General features: G+C 29.2%; 1 protein-coding gene across 4 annotated transcripts; it reads right to left on the bottom strand.

Moving 5' to 3' along the window:
- Positions 1 to 1978: 1978 nt before the first annotated feature.
- LOC113559457 (serine proteinase stubble-like) lies at positions 1979 to 23827 on the bottom strand. Of its 4 annotated transcripts, none has more exons than XM_026965297.1 (10): positions 23596 to 23827; positions 22478 to 22613; positions 22254 to 22409; positions 13608 to 13838; positions 5609 to 5685; positions 5442 to 5542; positions 4838 to 4937; positions 4155 to 4323; positions 3222 to 3379; positions 1979 to 2308 (listed from the first exon to the last, which is right to left on the bottom strand). In XM_026965297.1, exons 2-10 carry the CDS (start codon positions 22584 to 22586, stop codon positions 2153 to 2155), a joined length of 1257 nt encoding a protein of 418 aa, XP_026821098.1. In that variant the 5' UTR covers positions 22587 to 22613; positions 23596 to 23827; the 3' UTR covers positions 1979 to 2152. The 4 variants fall into 4 exon arrangements, with proteins under 4 accessions (XP_026821098.1, XP_026821097.1, XP_026821099.1 ...); XM_026965296.1 differs by lacking the exons at positions 22254 to 22409; positions 22478 to 22613; positions 23596 to 23827 and adding exons at positions 18469 to 20128; positions 20262 to 20363; positions 20436 to 20456; XM_026965298.1 differs by lacking the exon at positions 22478 to 22613 and having other exon boundaries at positions 23596 to 23626.
- Between the last annotated feature and the right edge of the window lie 1329 nt (positions 23828 to 25156).

Raw genomic sequence — 25156 nt, 5'->3', positions numbered from 1 at the left:
TGGATTGTACCTATAATGTGTGATTTATCTGTCTAGTGATTGATTGTATCAAGTACAATGTACATAGATAGTCATCATTTTTTGTAATTATTATACATAATAATTTAGTGCCAAGAAGTAGCTTTTTCGCAAATAGTTGTTTGAACTGGAATTAAGTTTAATATTTTTAATGTATTGTGTTTAAAAATAGTCTGGAGGAAAATGTTACAATTATAATATTGCGATAATAATAATATTGAAAAGTAATAATAATTGTTGTAATGTAATAATTGCATAAAGAACACAGCAAAATTATAAATATTCATAAATCAGTCATAATGCTTTGATAAAATAATGCGTTGAAATATATAATAAATTAGAGCATTAAACATCGGGGCAATATAATATATTTGCCTCCGCTTAAAATGTTAGAGAAAACCTCCCCACTACATTATTATGAAGGTGCTATACAATTACATAATATAAAGTACATATAGTATATGGTAATTAGTTCACAAGCCGTATAAATCATCGTATTACAAAATGTTACATTATGTTACGAATTTATTATTTTTGAAAAAATATATCGATGGTACATTAAATTGAAATCCTATACCGGTTGTTAAACCACCGCATGAAATGCTCTCTATTACTATACACGCGCAACAATAATAAGACCATTATTAATCTACGTACATCCTGTGTGGGCAGCCAAATCCCAAACAAAAATTTAAAAAAATTAAAAACTCTCCAAAATAAACTCCAAAGAATAACACTCAAAGCCCCTATGTAAACAATTACAAAATGGCACAAAGAACCTCACCTGTCAACACGGATAATAAGCCAATTCAAAAACATCTAAGAAAAACACAACAAAACAGAAAGAGTATTTCATTTTGAAATCGACCATAAATAATAATAAAACATCTTTTTACGACCTTTTTTTTTTTAATGTTTTTAATTATTTATCAGCATTATTGTATATTTGTAAACTATAAAATGTGTCTTACTGTAAAAACATGAAATACGTTAAAAAAAACACATCGAATAAAAAAATAACAAAACCAAAAAATGTAGTTATAACTTAATATAATTTGAGTTTATACTAAATAATAAATTTATCTGACAATATCCCACTCTGTACACTTTATTTAAATTAAAATATCTGTTATTTACTCCAAATTGTATGTATTTGCCTGCTCTACAGCCTATGCCTAATTTTAATGAATTTCCTTGAAACTCTAAATATTTCTTTCGACCTCCACTCTATTTTCAACATGAAAAATCTGAATCTGCTATAAAAAAAAAAAACTTGATCACTTTTATTTTGGAACTTGGCAGCTGATTATATCGCATAATAATATTATACATTTATACCGATTATTTTTATTAAACATTATACATTATTATATTATAATTGTTGAGGTATCATAGTTGTTTACTATAATTAGCTATTAAAATAAAAATAAAATATAAAATTAATGTATCTTCTTAGTATGCAATAAGTTGCAAAACTTTACATAAAAACCTATATTCACACTATATTTATGCAAAAACATACACAGTAAACGTATTTCAATTTTGTTTTTATTTAATGCATACAGCTCTACCTATCTATATTCTATACTATATATAAATATTAAATATATATGCATCATATATATATATCATATTTATTACCTTTGACGCATATACATAAAATAATTACATTTATTATTTTGATTAATATTATATTACTCATATAGATTTATATATAATGTATTATTTACATATAGGTAATATCATTAACATATAAATATAGGTGATAATATGTACATATTTACTTTACATGAATGATGAATATTAATTGAAAATAGAAATGTTTAAACTAAAGAATAGCACAATTCGACATCGAGAAAATAACAAAATTATAATGATAAATAATTATTACTAGATTTTTATTTTTATATCTAATTTTATTGCAATAATCTTACAAATTATATACATTTATTACATAAATAGTATGCTTAGATTATAAGTTTAATTTTATAAATAAATAAATTAACTCAATGGTAAATTGTACCTGCTTACAACAACTCATAAATATGAATAATTTATAATAACATTAAATAGATTTAAATTAAATAGCTCAATATATTTGCATAATATAACATCATAAACTCTATTATTACTATTACGTCATTACTTTGTCGATCCATGGTACGAAACGCTGTACATTGGTGTATACTCCAGGTAAATGTTCACGACCGCAACCGATTCCCCAGGAGACCAATCCGATTAGAGTTTTCCGTCCATCCAGCATCGTTGTCAACGGACCGCCAGAATCGCCCTAAATAGTGATAGTTATTTGATTATGAATTATATAATACACTATAACGTAAATCGAAACAATAATGATGTTTTCAGTCATAAACGCATTATATAAAAAATGTAGTTACGTATATTATAATAATTATCTTATAAGTATAGGTATGTAGTATATTAACTGGATTTTACTATATGCAGACTTAGATATTTCTTCCTTTTTTTATTTTATTTATACATATGATATAATTTTTTGTAAGTAAAAAGTTTTAGAATTTAATTGAAAATTTCTTATAATTTTTTTTACAGAAACTAAAAAATTTTTTTTTACTTAAGTTACGTAAATTTTTTATGATCAATTGTTATTTTTATACGTTATTGGATACGTAACCATTATTTTTTTATTATTATTAATATTTTAAATTTAAGTGATATTGGGTTATTATAATTATTGTTTATTATATAGAATGACCCATATAGTAGTGTATATTTTTATTCAACTGTATTCTAGTAGGTGTTGATTATATTTTGTCATTGAGTAAGTTACTGTAATAGATGTGTTACATTTCAATGAGTGTAAAAATGTACTTTACTATGAGTCATTTTAAAATATATAATTATTAATTATTCAACATCCATCCACCCACAAAACTACCAAATAGTATATGTGTTACTGAAGCAATATACGTGGACCATAGGATAACAATCACTTTCACGTGTTTTTGCTTGAATATAATTATAAAAGTAAGTATTTTATATTTTGATTTGAAGAGATACATTAGTATATATACATTAGTCATCACCACATATTTTAGTGTATACTACAACATTAACATCAGTTGCGAAGGCGGGAGGACAATTTAGACTAATTTTTAACAAATTGATCAGACAACTATTATTAAGTTTGAAATGACGCCTTCAAACAAATTTACACAAACCTGACAACTGTCTCGACCGCCTTCTTTGTAACCCGCACACAGGAACACATCATGAATCGTTTCTCTTCGACCAGCCGCCCGGAACCACCTTTGGCACCTTTCATTCGGTATCACTTCGACTTGCACTTCTTGTAAAACCGTAGGAACTGTTGCAACTCCTGGGTTTGAAAATTGAGTTGCATTAAATATTAAATAGTGTTATTTTATATAATATAAAATATAATCTATAGAAATATATATTATATACTTGGACATATTATCGTATTATATATTTTTAGGACATTTTTATTTTAATACATAATATATTCTCATTAAAAAATGTTCAAGCTTTTTTACTCGAAATATTTGAATAATCTATTGACCAGTTTTAAAAGTATTATTATGATTCTATCATTTTTAACTGTTCAATATAGAAAGAAATGTTTTTCAATTTAAAATTCATGTTTGAGAAACAACATTTTTAAAAAATATGATATTAATTTACAGAATATTTTTATCTTAGCACTACATAGCATTATTTATATTTTGTATTTTCAAATTATTTAATCCTACTCGGCGACAAGGTATTACTATATAATAAATACTTATTGTAAATTATAATACATTTGATAACAAAAAGTTTGGAACTCAGGTAGTTATAATGACTAAATTGTTTTTAGGATGTGAAGTGTTCGTGAATAAAAAATTAATTTTATTAGATTTAAGTTTGAAACTTAAGCTGAGTAAAATGTATTAAAAAGCCTGGTGTTAAAATTAAAAATATTAATACCTTTCTTTTTGAAATTTCAGTTTTTGATAGGCATTCGAAAATATATGGTAAAATAAATACATATTACAATGATTCAATATTTTAGTAGTCAGGTACATATTTGTTAATTTCTTGTTTAGTTTAACAATGCCATTAAATAAACAGATAATTGAAAATATACTAACCATGTCGAGTACGACCCCAACCAGCTACTGTCGCTGTCTTACCAACCAATTTGGCAGCTGAGCTTGGCAAACACACTGGAATAATGTGTTGTTTATATGTTACGTCATGATCAATTTTGACTAATGCGACGTCATTACGAAAATCAGTAGGACTGTACTGTGGATGTACCTGTAATTAACAATATTAAATAATTAATTTTGATTTATATATAAATTATCATAAAGTTTACTGGTAATAACGGTAATTTTATTTATGTGAATTAACAGATTTATTTTAAGCTTATTAACCCTACATCATATAGAGATTATAACATATAATTAGACCTATAACAGTAAGTAAACGTGAAAAATTGTCTATTATCTACTATGATTTTTAACAAGAACGTACCTATATTTAAGATTTTTGCTATTCGGCGCTATTTTTTTAGTCGTTATTCAAACCTTATACACTATTATTAATTTTTAACAAATAATTATTTTCTCATTATTCACACGGTGTATTATACACTGTGGTACAGTACACCTATATTAATACACTTATGTTGATAATATCAAAAAAGTAATATCAATTTGGTTCTTTAAAATTAATACTAATCAAATAGTGTAAAATATGTATTAAAACATACTAAATAATAAGGTAATCATAGAACAATATATTATACTATTTAGTTATCATTTCTTACTTCTTTTCGCTCCACATTGAATTCTTCATGTGCATACTTTTCCGATTGATCTCGTACATCCCATTCACCGAGCCGTACTTTTAAATTATTATTCGCCGTGCTTTTTAATATAGTAAAAATGTTTAAATTAATGTAAATAAATGAACATGTTGTACTATATTATAAAATATTAAGCGAATTATTGTCGTAAACGCATACGTAAAGTTCATTTTCAGGTAAAGCCATTTAATGCAAAATCGGAACTCTAAAATAACCGTAATTATTTATAATTATAAAATGAAGAGTCAGCTTGTAAGTTGGCAGTTCATTACCTAGTATTCATACTTTTAACACATCATAAAGTTATTCCAAAATAAAGCTGTAATATGAAAAGCTTTATTCTAGCATAGTTTTATTTGTAGCTAGACATCAATTCATATCATTAATTAAACTTTTTTTTTTTTTTTGAAATTAAGAGAGTATTTTTTAATTACATAAAATATGAATTTATTTATTCTTATGGCGTAACATCAAAACAACTAAGACAAGATATATGTCATGTTTGACTCTTCAACCACCCTTATTTACCTAGTCAGCACATCAATGAAAACTTTATTATACTTACGTGGCTACGCAATGTGCAGCAGTAACTACCCATCGATTACTCAGAAGAGCACCTCCACATGACAATTTTTTTGACAAAAACCCTGACTTAATGATAGCGGCCTAAACAAATAAACATATTTTTATTTTTGGTTCAATTCGAATAATAATATAAATATTTATATTTACCTGCCACGGATGTGTACCAAAGTTTGATCCATGTCCACCCACAATTCTATGGCTTCTTGCATATAATTCTCCACAACCTATTAAAATCAAATATGTATATTCGATGTTTATATAGGTATTTATAACAGAAATGTATAGATTTTATACAAGAATAAGGTCCATGTAGAAACGTGAAGTACAAATTTTAATAATATATATAGGTAATATAACATTTCAAATAAAAAAAAAGCATTAAAATAAAGTTTTATGTTTATATTTTGATTTTTGATTCATCATGAATAATTTGATTACTATTTTTTATGATATTTATACACATAATAACAATTTATAATATGGCCTATAAACTAACCATATTGGTAATTCATTTTATTCTATAAAAATATCTGCTAGGTACAAAGAAAAGAATAAGATATCAAGCTTTAAAATAAAAATATACAAATATATCTAACTAATTATTTGTATTAAAAGTATTCATAATAAACACAAATATTCATAACCAATATTAAATGTAGGTTATTGGCTAGTTAATAATATGTGTTTTAATATTAATTTATAGATTATACTACTAGAAAAATAAAAACATAATCACAAATGTACAGTTATTATTATTTTACGTATTTTAAATCTAAATAATTGTTTTTTTTATTTGTATTCTTCCATACATTTAATATTACTATAATAATGTTAGTGTGCGTAGAAATTATCTTCAATTTATACTTTCAATTACAATTTAAAAATACATTCATCGCTCCGTTAAGAATCTAAAATCACTCAACCTTAAACAAAAGTGATATTAGTAACTTAGGCTCAATTTATTTTTTTAAATTATTTAAACTATTTATTTGTTAAAAATCAGGACTTCGTAATAGTAATACAATAAGTTAATAAATAAATTTGATCGCATAGAAAATAATAATTGGCTAAATAGGACAAGGAAAGTCTATCATTGATGGGTTACACCCCCATATAGCTCAAGTTAAATACATTGAGTATTTAATAAATTAAATTTGATATTTACATAAGTTTTTGTTTTAAAAGTTTTATTTATAAAATCTCCCTGATACAGTCATCTAAACTTATTGTTAATACGAAATTAAAAGTTTTCAACTTTTGGAAAACAGTTAACAATATAAAATACATAGAATCATAAATAAATACAAGATGATAATTTTCAATTACAAAAGTAAAATACATTTTTGTTTCATATTACCTATCTTATATCTAAACTCTATCTCAATAACTATATTATAACAATACTATATGACTTGACATCAAGCTTAAGTAACGAATTTATAATATGTTTAAAAAGCTGAAAAGATAATTGATTTATAGTTAGGCACTCGTGTTACTTTCTCCAACTTCACGCATAATATTGATACAATATGGTAATATATTTTAAAATTCAATAAATCGTGAATCATATTATTTAAAAAAAATTCTAAGCCACATCAAATGTTAAAAGTTTTTCCACGCTTTGAGCAAAATAAAAAGCAGATTATTTCGCTCTTAGAGAAATTATTTACTAAAGAAATCAACGTTCAAACTTCAAAGTAAAAATTATACTCTTATTACTATATATGACCAAACGAAAGCTGCGAGAAACTTTAAGAACACGTACTCAGAACCAGAAAAAAACTCTAGAGTCAATTCTTTTATAAGTTAAAATCTATAATAGCATCATTTTTTAAGAAAAAAATTTAAGTACGAAAGTGATGATTTATACAATACAAATAGTTTCTACAGCTAGATATAAACTTATATTTAACTTATATTTTATCAGCGCCCTGATAAGTCGATAACAGTTGCACTGATAAAATATAAGTCGGTTACGTGACTATACGGGTTGGGCGAATATAGAATAGGGAATAGCGAATAGGGATAGTGAATGAAGATAGGGATAGGGGATAGGAATAGGGATAAGGGATAGGTGTTTGAATCCCCTTTTTTATTCTACTCACAAACGTACTTAAAAGTAAAAAGTTTATCTGCTGTGTAGTAGGTTTTGAGTATAGTTCGTCATTGACTAGATTACTGTAATGGATGTATATGTGTTAAAACTTAAATTTGAATTCAGTAATCAATGCGAAAGAAAAACGATTTTAAACGGAGATGATGTAACAGTAACTATTTAAAATTTATTAATATTACTATTAGTGATTCTTTTTCCTTAAGTAATTTTCGATAGGTTAAACAGATTTTTCTCAAAATCATCAAAAATAAATAAAATGTATCATATACCGTTTATTTTTAAAAAAAATTATAAGTTGAAATTAAGATATAAATCAATATGCCGACATGCCATAGAAAAGTGTAAGCAGTTGTGTCATATAAATTTATCAGACACTAGTCCGTATATATTTTAAATAAATATATATATGTATAAATTAGTCTAATTAATTTGAAAATGTCATTGTTTACAAGGAACGATAATTTAAATTATAGCGCGTCACGTCCTTTCTCTCATTGATAACAACCACCTTCTCAGACAAAAACCTGGAACCAGTAAAATTAGACCTACGCTTGCGTAGATCTCGAATTTCATTTGGTTAAAATGTTCAAAACTAAAGAACCATAAATCCTCAACCTCAAATGCATCCTACAAACACAGTAATCTAATTTCACAAACTCTACAAATTCAATATAATAGATAATCAGACTATTCTTAAAATGATTATATATGAATGACAAAATAATTTCGCATACGATAACGCTACGATTACGATTAACTCGAATGATACATTGGGCAATAATAATTCTATCAATTATAATATAATTCCATCAATTACGCAATCTTCAATTATTCATCATAGCCCATGAAAATTATTAAAAACACCATTCAGTCTTGGTCCCACACCACTTTCCATACTGCCACAAAAACAAATATGACGCTGATCAGTAACATTTCGAAACCAACTTCGAGGAAATGTCGGTAAAAATTATCGTTAAACTTGATGATTCAAATATGTCAACCTGTTAAAAAATACTAAATTTTTTAATATCGACCGTATTCTAAGTATTCTAACAATTACTATGTAAATTTATTAGTTTTAATTATTATCAACGTCATTGCTCATTAGAATACATTTTTTCTACCTATACACTTTTAATTAATCTTTGATTTTATATTTTTACATATTAATATTTCACATTTCGAAAATATCTCATTTTTTTCACAATTTAATTTGTTCCACCTTGCTGGTCTAAAATTTAAAATGTAATTATTTGTTATAATTTAATCAATCAATATGTATTTTTTTCATATAAAATATGTTAAATTGTTGAAATGGTTTTTTTTACCAAGAAAAAAAAAAGAGAATTACTGAAATGTTTTAAGTTGCTACAGTTAATAGTTTTTAATTATGACAAAATAACAAAGAACGTTATTTTACGTTTTCATAAATGCCAATTTCATACATATTCTAACTTCAAATGAACATAAAAAAAAATAATGTGGTTCACAAAATGTTTTTATTATTCTAGTGTGTACAACTTAATCTTATATTATATTTTCAAACTTAGTCTGCTAAAGGTATTAAAATTGAAAATGTTATACATTTTTAAAAACAAAATCATTTGTTCATTTTGATGATAATGACGAATTGATATCTGTATTAGAACTTAAGCGATTCAAAAAAAATTTTGACTACGTTCTTTAAATATATTTCTAATTTTATAAGAATATCTTACGAGAAACCTTTTATTACATTTTCATGATTTTTGATTCATTAAAATATGCATCAATATTTATAAAAAAAAATTAAAAATTAAAAACGTTGACAAATTCAAATATATTTATAAAGAGCTCAGAAAGATCCAAAATATTTTAAAAACGTCAACATGAAGTTTGTAGAAAATATTACTATAAATATTAAGTAAAATCTCAAGTCTATATTATTATTTTTTTAATTACTACAAACAATACAAAGTCAATTTCATCAAAAACTGGTAATTTAAAAATTATCCGTTATTCTGTAATTGTTCACTTAAGTGTTGGAAATTCTTTACCTTTGACCAACTATATTAAATTTATTAATAAAAACTACCCTCAGAACTGAATATTGAAATGTTTTTACTGCTCAAAAAGCTTATGGTAGATACAGAAATAAGAACACTTGTAAATCCAATATAATAGCTGCTGCGTTCAGAAGTTAAAATTTAATGTATTTTGAATGAACAAGTACATTTAAAATAATATATAGCAGATAACAAATAATGCGATTCGGGATAATTAGGTGTTTTTAATAAAACTATTGAAAAACGCATACTAATATACTGTGTATCAATAAAGAGAGAGGTCCGTCCAAGAAGTACTTTAAAAATATAATAAACTGTAGTTAGAACTCTCATAGTGTCCTATTTTTATTTATAATACGAAATAATAAAGTAAATAAATAAGTAATTTGTATTATCTTAACTAAGAGAACATCTCATCTACATCACGGCATTACCTAGGACCTAGGTCTTACAAATACATACAACATGCCAAATTTACGTTCAGCAGAACCAAGTTTGTGTTATTAGTATTAATATTAGAATGAATTGCTCTTTTTATCAAAGTTAATAACATTTTCTTTATTTGTACTTTGAATTTTTACAGTTTATACTTTAAGTCTTATGAAAATGATGAGTGTAAAATATTGCAATTTAAAAGTACTCAAAACTTGTAAAACCATAAAAAAAATTAACATACAAAAATAGAAAATATATTATTAACTTTAAGTACAATACTAAGTCAATTATTGTAGGTACTATTAAAGCTAACATTAAACAACAAAAGATAAATCTTTTAAGAAGATTTCGGTGCACCATTTTTTTCTCTGGTCCGTGTGAAACTTAAAGTTAAGAACATTATCTGTGTTTGTATGTTGCTTTTTTACCGAATATTTTGACTTTTAAGCATATTACGATTTTGCTCATAACTTTAAAAAACTAAAATATCGTAAATAAACAAACCTAATATTCTTATTTTTGGGCTTAATAATAGATACATTCATTCTAGTATTAAAGCTGATAACACAGAATTAATTTTAATAAACGCAAATTTGCTATATTTTACATTTTTAAGACAGTAGAGACAATGCATTATAGTTTGTAAAATGTAATGTATTTAAATAAAAAGAGTGAACATCGAACCTTAGGATTTTTATTAAAGAGTGTAAAACACGCAAAATTATAAAAAATAGAACTTGACTTAGTCCAATTAATTCAAAAATAAACTTTAAGATCCACCTGAAGTGTAGGTATATTTAATTGGACTTTGATATGATCGGAAGATATTATTAATGTATTTTGAATCCCAAAAAGTAGATAAATATGTGTATAATATACATACACTCTCTCATAAAATAAAATATTATAAACGTTATATTAATTTTGATTAAAAAAAAATAATTGTAATTTATTGTTGGGTGAATACGGCATATTATAATTACTTAATGGGTGTTTACATTTATCTATCATCCAATAATTCATTAAAATAATCTCTCGGATGTGCCTCTTAACACAGAAGATGAAGAATTTTTTGAAAACTAACAGTAGATTAGAAATGTAAAAACAATTATGTGATTCAGATAATATAAAGAACATGTAATTATACTTAGCCACTTAGGTACACATTTCTAACATGACGATTTATCAAAACTATTTAATTAAAATTTCATAGATACGGAATTTCGGAGGCAGAATGGTCGCTAAAGTATCAGATGTAGCTCAATAATAAACATCTTATTTAGGTAAGTATAATAATTTCATAAAAACTATTGAATATAACGTGGTAATCACATTATAATTTTTAATCATCATAATGAATGATAATATAATTATGTAATCATATATTTTTATGTATATTTAATATAATTATGTATCATATTATATGTTATAGTATGTACAAAACATGTGTGTGAATCAACTTCAAATGGTTCGATATCTATAGTATTTTATCGACCGTCGTAATGCACCTCATTGTAATAATATGTGTGTGCACCTGCTGCAGTATAGTGCAATAATCATAAGACGTGCTGTAATCTATAAAGATACGTTTCGAGAACGAAAACTGTGTTGTGTAATTGTTATCGTGCGTTTGTGCATTTCTCCTTGCGGAATATAATGTTTATACAACGTGCGTTAAGATAAATTATAAAAACAGCCCGATCGAAGGTTTTTGCATTCCCATCTCGTGAACATACAGTAAATAATCGGTGTACACGCGTCTTCCAAACTGCTGGTGCTTTAATCTATTCCATACGGATAAGTGTAATAGTAGGTAGGTACATGTGAAGCGTGTGGCCAGAAGCTCGGCTTTATGCATAAACAGCGACTGTAGTTTACCGCGATATCCGGACGGCATGTAGTGCAACAGTTGACTCTGTTGCTGTTGCGGTTGCTGCTGTTGCTGTTGCTGCTGTTGCTGTTGCAGTTGATCGTCGGCAACGATGCCGCTGCCGATTTGGGTGATGTGAGAGAACGGCGCCAGTTGCGGTGGTTTGTGCGTAGAATAAAACACGTTCCCGTGATCGGTGTGGAACATCATGTTTTGCGACGTGGGCGGTAAAGTCGTGCTGGTCGACGTGCTGCTGACGGACCCGCCGTTGAGCTGCCAGTGGCCGCCAACGCCACTCTGTAGGTGCTGATAGTAATACGGGTGGTAATGCTGGTGCTCTTGTTGGTAATAGTACGATGGTTTGGCCGTCTGGTCGGCGACGAAAGACTGCGACGACGGACTTATGTCGTTGATGTAGTTGTCCACGTAACTAGGCACCGTCGTGGGTTGATGGTTGTAATGGTTTTGTTGTTGCAGTTGCAGTTGCTGTTGCTGCAGATGCTGATACTGATGTTGTTGGTGCATATACATGTTGTAGTGGTGTTGGAATTCGGGGTATTGCATCAGGAACTGTATGGCTTAATACAAGAGGAAACGGATATGACAACATATAACGCAATAACTAAAATATTTCGGGAGCATACCGTTTCCCATATATTTGCATATAGGCTTATGAAACTGTGTAAACATTTCATATGTTGTAGGTACCTATATACCTATCATTAAAATATTAAATAGACTCAAAGTGGAGGCACGGTAAAAAAATACGTATCGTTAATACACTGCAAGGATGATGATCCTTATTAGATATAAACTATATATAATAAACTATAATATACACCTGTTGTATACCTACTTAGATAATAATGATATCATGTTTGTTCCAAAATTAAAAAAGAAAATATGTTACAAACATGATTCACAAATAAATAATATAATATATGTTAAGGTTTTACTCAGCAACCACTGTAAATACAGGTAGGTAGGTAGGTAATAATTAGGTGTACAAACGTATTCACTATTCGCGTATCGTCATAATACAAAACGCACGTATTGATAAGCATGTGTGTCACAGAATTAAAATAATTAAACACACGGGTACATATATAATATAAATGTCTACACGGCTAAACAAGCAAACATAATAATATATGCATGACGATGAGAGGATAGCGTAGTCTCGGTGTATTATGTTATGGTAGAAATTGTCTCAAAGTTGAAATAAAAATTAAACAAAATCTACACTCTCCCGTTGTCCTTCACCGTCATTTTAATATAATATATATCGTACACCGTGATTTTAATAAATACGAGAACCGTGACAATATTATAATAATAGCGACCATAAAAAGTTTTGCTCTGATTATAATACCAGACGAGAGAAATTAACGCGTTTATTATTATTATTATTACTATTATTATTTATACAGTGAACTGTGCCGTCGCACATCCAGTGTGCGCGTAACGACGTGTCGCTTTAATAATAATAATAATAATAAGTAATAACATGAATATGAACATCGCGTGAAACTCTACAAGTGAATATTGTGCAATGCAACCATTATTCTTATTCTTATTATTTTGAACCGTTTATTTCGATATATTTTAACAAACGCGCGTTCTGGAATGAGACGTTAAAGAATGAAAATAAAAATAACATAGTAAAATATAAAAACTCACTGGCATTTTCTATTGTTCCCACCGAATTCGACGCTGCCGTCACGGACGATGACGACGATGATGACGACGACGAAGAAGATCCGGATGTCTGGATTTTGTCTCTGGACACGCAACAGCTCCATATCATACCACCGCTGCACAAGTCCACTGGTTTGCCACCCTCGAGCACGCACGAAATACTAAGCCCGCAATCGAATTTGTTACTGTTATACCAGCAAGTCTGAGGTATCACTGTATACGGTGAAAAAAAAATATTTTAAAAAAAAAACCTTAACATACGTATATGTATGGACATTATTCGTATTGGATCAGCCGAAATAATATATTATATTATATTATCACTGTTGTTTAATATTATTATAATGTTAAAATATATAATATTGTAATTTACTACGTGGCAACATTACATATTGTATTATATGTACGGGCTATGAGCATTGAGCATATCTAATATACTAGCCATAATCAGAAATGTTATACCATCGTACGTGTCTGACCAAAATTATTTTATACTTATTTTACCTTAGACAGTTAGGTGTCATCGACAATCATAATAAAACTAAAAATAAAAATAAAAAAAATAAAATAAAATTGAAACGCACGTATTACTTAAATATTGTTTTGTCAATAAGAATTTTGTTAATATAATAATACAATATATTTTAATTTTAAAATGCGTACCTACACATAATATACGAAAACATGAAATCAAATAGACAGCGACGGATGTACTAATTTTATCAAGACTAATACCTAACTACAATAGGTTAATCCAGATACTGCAAATCGGCCGTCATTAATATCAATCATTCGATTGTCAATGTCAATAAGTCGAATAAGTTTTTTTTATGCGCAAATTGCTTTGTAGAATACCCACTACGCACACTCGTATGTATTCAACGAAAACTTAAGAGTATATGGCACAGAGAGGCTACATTATATTAATATGTAAGGAAATTGTGAATACCGGTAATTATAATGTTACCGTTTTATAGGTAGGTACCTATATTTTAATATTTTTTTCGTTATTTTAGGATTAGAAAAACGAGAAAATGAAAAAACACGTTTTGTAAGAAAGCGTTTTCGACGAAATCATAAAATTCATTTTTTTTTTTTATAATAATAATAATAATAATATTATAGTCATTAGATCCATATAGACGGTAGTCATAAAACATGCGCATATTTGATCATAACATAGAGATTTTTTACAGCATAAAATGACTTTAAATTGATTTTGATTTTTAAAATTATATCGCTTTAAGTTCTGTATTTCTGTAAAATTATCTTCGATGAAAATATTCTACAAATATTGTTTACTTCTCGTCGTATAATATACGTTTATAATAAGTGACTATAACTTACACAATACGGAAAAAATATGAAGTTTTATTTTATATGCATATTTAATTTATGCGAAAACTTTGTTTACAACGCGCACATCCGTAATATTATAATGAATAAAGAAATTATGTAGATAAGTACCTAATCAATATTATAGTGTAATATAATATTAATGTATTAAAGTGGAATACATTTTGAATGCCGCAGTGATTATTCGAAAACGACTAATTTGTGTTTTTGACGGGGAAAGGTTTCTATATTGATGACATTCCATAAATTTACTTTTACATTTCGATTATTTAAATTCTGTAAAAGTAAAACGTGTTGAGAAAATAGTAGTAATAATAATAATTATTATTATGTACCAAACAATTTCTTACAACCCACTATTATTAATTTTTTTATTTTTAGAAATGCGTTTAATCGAATATCAGTTTATACTATCATTTAACGTATCTACACATTTAAAATTGATTTTTATATCCGTATTCAGCTATCAGATGTAAGTAACGAGAGTATAATTATTATAGTCAGTAATTAGCTGTATAATATGAACAAATTATGTCAAAATAATGAATGAATAACTTTTTATCTGCATTTTCAAAAAATAATAAGAAACTATAATAATATGGAGACGATCACAAGAAAATAAAAACATGTTTAATCCTAGATTTTAATAGACGTCACCATAAAATTAGTGACTAAACTTAGCGATGTAAATATGGTTTGTATTTAAGCAACTCAAATTAAAATAATTTTAAATTATCAACTGAAATATAAACATTTTCATCTCAGAAATATTACAAAAATACTAGTTCTTAAAATAGAAGTTTTTGTTTTTTTTTTTAAAGTGTACCGAAACTCCGAAACTAGAACAATAAAATAAATTATTGTCAGACAAAAATACGAATGTGTTGGTTTCTTTATTTTCAATAAACATAAACTAATTTAAATAAACAAAAGTATCGCGGTCATAAATATTTAAAACACAAATCATCAGTATGGGCTTGCGTAAATACTAAATGTCTACCTACACTACAGTAAGTATTAAAATATTATTTTGTGTACAAAAATTTACAAAGTCACTGGCCGTGGCAAGTTTGCAGACGAGTATTATAGCAATTCAAGAAAGGAAAAACACCAGACGGCCGTGATGAAGAAAGTGAAACCACATCACGGTCATAGTGTTGCTTTCGTTTATACTACCTATCTATAGTATACAACTAATCGCGATGTGTATAATTTATTAATAATATTGTTATAGAAACGAGAATGGCGGTACGTGCATTAATTTTTAAAATATTATATTATTATACTTGTAACAGATATTGTAATACGTCGCTAAAAAATTTACCGGGGCTTAATTAAACAATATAAATATCCCGGACACGAATGGCGAAATGATAATATTATTTCATTTTCATTTTCGCGCGATGTTTAATAAAACGGTCATAAACAAATACCCAATAGTTTTCGGGTTTTACAACGTAATCAGTAATTACATAATCGGTAATTTATTAATAAATCGAGTTCGTCAATATCATATTATTGTATGTAGTTAGAAAGTTTTCGACCTTAAATATTCTAAAAAAATATAAGCGAAATTTGCTCATTAAGACGCTAACAAAAATCAAAGTATGTCCTTAAATCAACCAAATACGACATTATACATACGTTTTTAAAATTTTGAACATTCACGCGAGTTGTGATACCAACAATAATACCTATACCTATAGACACAAATAGTGGAGTGGCCGAGGAGCTGCCAAACTAATACATAATTTCGTCTGAACACGACTAAAAGAAAAATAATATAAAAGTGATAAACTTAAATGATAAGCAATAATATACGATGATATATTATTAACACAGTTAAAAGGGCACTATCTGTATTAAACTAAGTATAGGTAATACTAATATGGCCATATTATATTAACTATAATCGAGACCATTTGAAAATTGTTTAGTCGCCTTTTTCATTATTTTATCGGATATTCACCCATATACAAAACCTACGTGTTTCGAGGATTGTTAACTATGTATAAGAAATATAATATTATAATATTATAATGTTGTAAAAATGGGTTGTAGTAGTACGAAGAATACGCCCCGAAGGTTGAATTTATTTCATTTCATCTCAGAGAAAGTTATGAAGGATGTAAATAAATACAATGGAATTATTCTAAACGGAAAACCCACACAAGTATATTATAATATGACATGATCGCTATCAGGTAATTGAAGTAAGGAACACATCATGCCTAGGTACGTGTTATAGCAGAGCGAAATCGTTAAAATCATAATTAGCTGGAACGCGTACATTGTAATAACAATTTAAAATACAAACATTATTGTACATTTGTCGGTCATTTTGGTAAAAAAAAAAAAAAAACGATCTAAGTATATACGCATCGTGATTACAACGTCGGTGCATCCAAAACAATTGTAGTGTACTGCGTACATAATATCACGAATATGAATTAGGGGGATATGCACGACAAGACGTAATTATATACCTGCGCGTTGTTATTTTTTAATAAGCCTATACAATCAACTTTTCGTTCACTGCAGCCCCACTGAGTGTAATAGTTGATACACAAATCGAAACGATAACGACGTTAACGAAAACGTCGCGTGTCGGACGATTAAAAGCCTAATCATCTGTTCGACGAATTATATATGTATATATATATATATGTATAGTGTCTCGTACCTATTAGACCAAGGAAGAAATACACGACACCGATGATTTCTTTACAGAATCTAAGAACATAATATATAACGACTATAACGAAAACGACTAATCTCTGCAGAACCGTGATTAATTACACCTGTATATTAGGTATATACCGGCTATGATACCTGTTGTGTATATATTTTTTTGTTTTCGATCGTTTTCGTCGACGCAGTCGACCACCCGTTTACTCCCCCGGCCGACAACACGAGTCGCGAGTATCGTTTTCTTCGATTGGTTTTATTTTTTTTCTTATCCTCTCTCTCTCTCTCTCTCTCTGTCCGTCTCTTCTTTCGTTCATCTTCCTCTAATCGCTCGGAAATGTCAACACACCGATCATGGCGTCGGCAATCGAGTTCCGCGACAGCTCCTCCGGATATTATACAAATACATTGCGTGATGGCAGTGCACCGAATCGTATACCCTATATATATCTCATAAGACCCGTGCATCTACACATTTTATAATGTTATGTATACGCACGATTTACCCAAATTTACGACGGGTTTTCGTAACAGTTGTTACGAGTGAAACGGACGGAAAACAGAAAAACACGAACCGACGACAACCGAAAAAACATAAAAAAAAAAAAAAAAGCAAAAAAACTAAAACCGTCATCGTTGGTGCGACACGGACGAACACGACAATAATAACATACAACAATAACGCGAGTGTAAAAAAATAAAATATTATACACCTGTCCCGCGGAGGAGTACCTAATATTATTATTTAATACGAATTAAAATGAAAAAGGTCCCGGAAAGACGGGCGCGTCACACATACTTTTACCCAACATGTCCATGAGATCGTTCTGAAAGCCTTTGGAACCGGTGACGGTTGGCGGCGCGCCGTAGTAACCGCCTTTGCCGGCGGTAGTGTTGAAACCGGACTTTTGGCCGAGCACTTCGGCCAACAGCACGGCGTTGCTTCCCACGGCGTCTGGCTGCTGCTGCTGCTGCAACGACAGCAGCGACGGCGGCGCGGTGGCGGACGCGACGGCCGGAGACGTCTTGGTCGCGTAAGACAGCCGCTTCGAGTACCACTTGGACGCCGCGTCGGACGACGGTTGCTGATGGTGGTCGCCGTCCGCCACCGAGTTGTGGTGCGGCGGCGGCGGCTGGTGCACGACCACCTGCACCTCGGACAGCGACGACGCGGCGTCCGACCCGACGCCCGCCGCCGGCCACTGTTGCTGCAGCTTGTCGTCGGCCGGCGCGCGCCGCTTGTCGTCCGTCTCGCCCGCGAACGCCACTTTGTCCTGGTGGTATTTGTGCGCGGCCACGGACGCCCGTCGGCGGCTGCCGCCGATTATCCAGCCGCCGCCCCCGTCGGTCGCCGACGAAGACGTGCCGTCGCTGACGTGATGGTACACCGTGCGACGGAGACCGTCGTACGCGTCCGACCTGTCGTCGTCGGCTCCTCCGCCTCCGTCCGTATCGCGGGTTATCCGCTGACGTTGCCGGCCGCCGGACCGGACGGCCGACGGCGCTTGATACGCGTCGTCGGGCGATTCGACGGCGGTGGACGACGCGCCGCTGCAGTACAACTGCATCACTATGACACTGACGATTATGGAGTGTGACCTCATGGCAACGCGCTGCTCGTGATCAACGCGCGATTTTTATCGTTATACGCGTATGTCAACGATAAGACTATATGTGTTATATTGCAGTCGTCTGCTCGGGTGTGTCCGCGATACTAAAGCGCACTATAACGTCGTCAAAACGATGATGATGACGATCCGACGAAGTTGTTGATGCCGTGATGGTGTTTCGGTGGCGTTTCGGCGATACGACATTGACCCGTAAGGCCGCGGTGAAACACGACGATTACTATACAATCGCTGTTGTTGCGTAACATCCGACGATTATGATGATGATGATGATGATGTTGATGACGATGATGACGATGATGATGCGGTGACAACGGCGATGACTGATGTGAAGACGATGACGAATGACGGTTTTGACGGCGGCCGACGAATATCGGAGGAATGCGCGCCACGAATCTTACACTCGAATGTCCGCCACTTTCTTCTTTCACCCGCGTGTGTGCGAAGTCGGCGCGTACGCGTGTGCGTGTGTGTGTATATAATACGGCGAATAGGGCTTGGCCCGAGCAAATAGTAATAGTAATAGTAATAATAATAATAATAATATAATAATAATAATTGTATTCGCGCGTATATCGCTCGAAAAACTATCACTTCGATAACAGGAGTAACAGCAGCAGTTTACCTTGGATTCCTGCGCGTATATACAATGTCACGGAACGAGCGTATCCACTTTCTTTCTGTACGCGCACCGCTCAGTCGTCGTTGTTGTTATATTTTTATTATTATTAGTAGTAGTAGGTAGTAGTAATAGTAGTAGTAGTAGTATTATTATTAATAAATTTTCTATCTCACACGCGCCGCATACACGTTCACTTTCACTCGCGGTCACTGAGAGTAAAAGAACAAGTGAAAAAAGTAAATAAATAAAAAATCCAACACTACCTAGTGAAGTGTAATAAAATTACGACAATAACAATATGATATCATTACATATTAGTATCGTTAATGTTTAAAGACGTACCTTCCACACGTGGTAACTTCGAAAAAATATATTTAATGTCAAAATTAAACGGAAACTGATTTACAATTGAAATCTAACCTTACGCGGTAATTTTCGATCGCACTGAAAACATATATTTTTAAAAACGACTAGCCGTCTATAGAAAAAACCGGTGTACAGTAACTTTTGACTTACCACGTCTCCAGTCGTATTTAATGTATTATCGATGATTGTGAAAAAAAACCAATAACACGCAGTTATAATTCTATTACTATTATTATTATTGAAATAGTTAAATAAAAGCAGATTTCAACAGAATATAATATATAAATATAGATATATATATATATATACGTAGATGAGAAATTTTCTTTATGAAAAAAAAATATGATAACAAAAGAAGCAAGCGAGAAAATTGTCCTTTTGTATAACTTAATACGATGATATATAGTGACAGATAAAACGGCAGATCACATTGGTGGTTATTTTTTTTTTTTTTTTTTTACATTTTTATCATCACGACTATCAATACACCACAGATAAATAACGAAGTATTCTTTCTTCTCCGAAACAATATTAACAATAAAGACAAATATTAAGAAAGTAAACCGACTGAGAGCCGCAGCAGCACACAAAAGACTAGTTGCTACAAAACGTAGCGACCACCATCATCATATTCAAGTGTCTCCGCCTAACCGCTCTTTTACCGCGAACTTTCTCTTAATCGGTTTGCTGTTATTCAGTGTATACTTGACGTTTACCCCTCCACGATTAAAAATAGGAATCGCACTCTTTCAAACGCCGTAACTGTGCTTTTACTATATTGTTGCATACGATTCTTAGGCGTGTATAATGTATAGGTATTCGTATATCGTATACTATGTTATAGGGATATTAATATATTTTCAAAATACCAATTGATTAAATAGATAACACCATTGTAGTAAAACCTATATAATAAATTCATGCACATTTTACGTGACTGAAAATTCAAACCGATTCTCAACATAATAATATTATAGTATTATATATAACATATATGTGTAGGTAATATATTATATAATACAACGTCTATAAATAATTAATAGTGTTTCCAATAATTTTAATATTTTCGGTCTGAAATACAACATAAAACTTTTTTATTACAACTAATAATCAATGCGTTTTTAAATAAAAATATTCAAGATTATTTTTCAATATATGTAAGTTTTGTCGACTTAAACTTTGTGAAATTAATAATTAATGTTATTAAATTTTTACCGTGCAGTGAGACAGTGAGTTACATAACTTAATACAACATGATGTTCTAGTGTTATATACTTATATATATATGTATATATAGTCTGTGTTATACGTTAATTTCTTTTAGAAATTGAATGTTCAAAATTTCTCCATAATTAATTAGCAAAATTGCAAATTAAACGAAATCTTAAACTAAATAAATAAATTGATTAAAACGACTAGAATTTAAAAAATAGAGTTATTAAGTTGATTTTTTACTCATTAGTCAATTAGAAAAAAATACTATACGATTCGTTGAATTCCTTTTATTCTAAGATATAGTTAACTTCTTCGCGTATAATGATAATATAGAACAGAACGATACAACAAAAGTATAAAAATAATATTGGTTTCGAAAGTATTTTTTGAAATTACTAAGTACTAACTATTGCCAAATTATAAATGTATTTTGAATTATTATAAATTTCAGTTTATATTAAAAAATTTATTTTATTGGAAAATATTAAAAGAAAAGTTTTTCATATTGATTGTCATTAAATATTAAGTACAATAATTAATACATGTTTTCTATCAATTTCAATAACACTAAGTATTCAGAAAAATTCTAGTGAAACTTTTTTAAAGTAATAACTAATAATGCTGCAATTTATCAATTTTTAATACATACATAATAAATTGATATCAGGAATTTTTATATCGTACATTTTTGCCAAATTTTTCATCGTGTGAATATAATAACTAATAAGTTCGAGTAATGAAGTATATACTTACAAAATTGTTCGAAAAAACGACCCTTCTTCTTTTTTATCTTATGTTGCATTCCTTGTTGTTTCAGTCTGGTTGTTATAGAATGATTAGATTCTAAAATCGTTGCTGTATCGTTGTATTGTAATGTGGAAATAACATCATGTTCGCCAAATTTCATCACTAAAATACATTATTTTTTTTAACAAAAGAATAACATTTTACAAAAAATAAACTCTATTATTATTTACTCTTGTTAAATCGATGTGTTTTTGGTAGACTAACTGCTACCGATTCGCAATTGCGGATGATTGAAATAATAAAAGTAACTAAAGCTACTGCAATTATTGTGGTGTGCATGATAGTTTTAGTTTCATCAAATGTTTCCTTTAAAACATAATAATGCATCACAATTATTTCAAATTGCCAATTGGTATGGCATTTTAAAGAGTAAGACTTGGTTATAATTAGTAATAATACATAGGTCGTAAGCACATAAAGTATCCATTAAAATAACAACAAAACTAATTAATATAATGTTAATACGATTTGTACAGGTACTAATGAGTAATGAGCAAAATAAAATATCATGATTTAAGAAACTGTCTATAATATCTGAAGTCAGTTGAATAAAATATAATGTATAATGTAAGAGTATTTAATTTAAATACTATATAGTATATAAATAAACAAGAAAGTTGTATTTATAAACAACTTATTCTTTATTTACACTCACTATATAGTATAGGTATACATTAAGTATTCTTTAACGACTGATATTAATTTATTTATATCAAATATATCAATTAAAAATGTATCACATAATACATCCTTACAGGTAATCATTGCGATTTGCGAAGGCAAATAATTTTTTTTTATTTAATGTCACTTTAGCTATTCAATTTTAATTAGCATATAAATTATTTGTTGTTTTTTTTTTTTTAATTAAATTACTCGTAATATCATCGAAGTGTATATCTATATTTATTTAGTTTTAAAAACAACAAATATTTGATTTTTATTATTGTTTTTCAAGACAACAACATAAACACAAATAACTATTTCTAATTCCTAAAATATGAAAAAAAAAAAAAAGAAGTGTTTATATAATTTGTAATTTACATGAAAATAATGCACACATTGTGAGAATTATCAGACCGTATAATTATGCATTGAAACTGTACTACAAATACATACCTACTAAAACAATAATAAAGAACTCAATAGTAAATCATAACTATCGTTACAATGCTCTCTGTTCAAAATATTATGCATTATTATTTTTAATTTAACAACTTACCCGGTTTTTTTAATTAAAATATTTAGTTAGAAAGTATTAAGATAACCAGTTTTTATAAACAGTACTTACACGACAGTAATGACATTAAATAAGGAACTATATAATTAAGTTTATAATTTTTGTAATAAAATAATTTGACATTTGTTGATGTATACGTATTATAAAATAGCACTGGTATAACTTGATTTAATTACGTCGAACAAAAGCCAATCATAATACGTAGGTAATTCGATTAAAATTAAACTCTTATTAATATCCGAGCATAATTGCTCTGCGAATGTAAAAATATACTCATAAATAATGTTGAGAAGACATTCCCGCGTATAAACTACACGGGTACTGCAGCATGTGTATCAGCTGTTGATGTGTTTACTGGGCTGACGTACAGTCCATTGCCGGGTGAAAGTGATACTCAATAAATGGGATGTACGTATGTTCAACGTATACAAAATCGGCATTTCTCCTTTGGTTTTGTCATGTTCGAGGAAAATATTTCATACCATTAAATAGTGTGTACAAGTGCCTACTTACAATCGAAGAACTGTGATGATAAACATTGATAACGTAACATAATATATTAATACAAAATTTCTTAATAAGGTTTATGTTCTATTTTTTTTTCTAATTCATGTATAAATAAATATATAAGTCTATAAAAACTCATATAGAAACAGCCTAATTTATTTAGAACTGACCAGTTTCATATTCATGCATTATTAACTCTATATTCGTTAATGGATAAACGTATACAACCAGATTAAAAACGACATTCCTCGTTGAAGTGGCAAGCTACGTTATGTGGAAGCTAACACTCACCTCGTGAACAGAAATAGATTATAAAGGCTATATCCAAATACTAATGTATTTGTTCAGAAAATATACAAATATTAATGCATTCAAAATTAATATCATAGTCTCGTAATATTTCTATTATCTTTGAAATACGGGTACACTAAGTAAGTACCTGAAACCTGCAATAGGCGTAATTACGAGTATAAGTTAAATATTGATATTTAATACCCCCGATTATCCTTCATCCCATCGTTGACGAATACATTAAATATAGATTAAAAATAAGAATATATGCAAATATTTCATACTCCTATACAATTATTTATACTCCATCATAAGTGAAATCAAAAATGTCAATATATATTTGTTTCTATTTAAAAGCTAACGACGTTGGGGCAATTAAATAATTTGCTAAGATATTCCCAATATCACCTCTCACCTATCAACAACTTCATGTCCTATAAAAAACGCAAAATTTTGCTTAACCAAATTTTACTAATAATTTTCATATATTTATATATAATATAAAAGAACTTAAAACCATTTTGAAAAATGGACCTCAAAAAGGTGACTGCGTGAGTTTAGCCAGCCGCTAGTAGAATAGGAATTAATTGTTAAACTAAAAAAACTAATTTACAAAATATTGGTACTACTTTGAAGTCGCTAGTTAGTAGAGCTACTAATGAGGAGGCTATGTGAAGTTACCACCTCCACTTTATTTTTTTATAATGAGGTGGGAAATAATGATACAAATTCTAAAAATCATTTTGCGAATTATTTTCAAAATAAGTATATAATTTTCTTTTTAGTATTTAATTTTATATAATTGGTCATGTCA

This window comes from Rhopalosiphum maidis, chromosome 3, assembly GCF_003676215.2.
Source record: "Rhopalosiphum maidis isolate BTI-1 chromosome 3, ASM367621v3, whole genome shotgun sequence".
Classification (NCBI taxonomy): domain Eukaryota; kingdom Metazoa; phylum Arthropoda; class Insecta; order Hemiptera; family Aphididae; genus Rhopalosiphum; species Rhopalosiphum maidis.
Note: the sequence above shows the minus strand (reverse complement) of the source record. Positions and strands in the feature narration are given on the sequence as shown.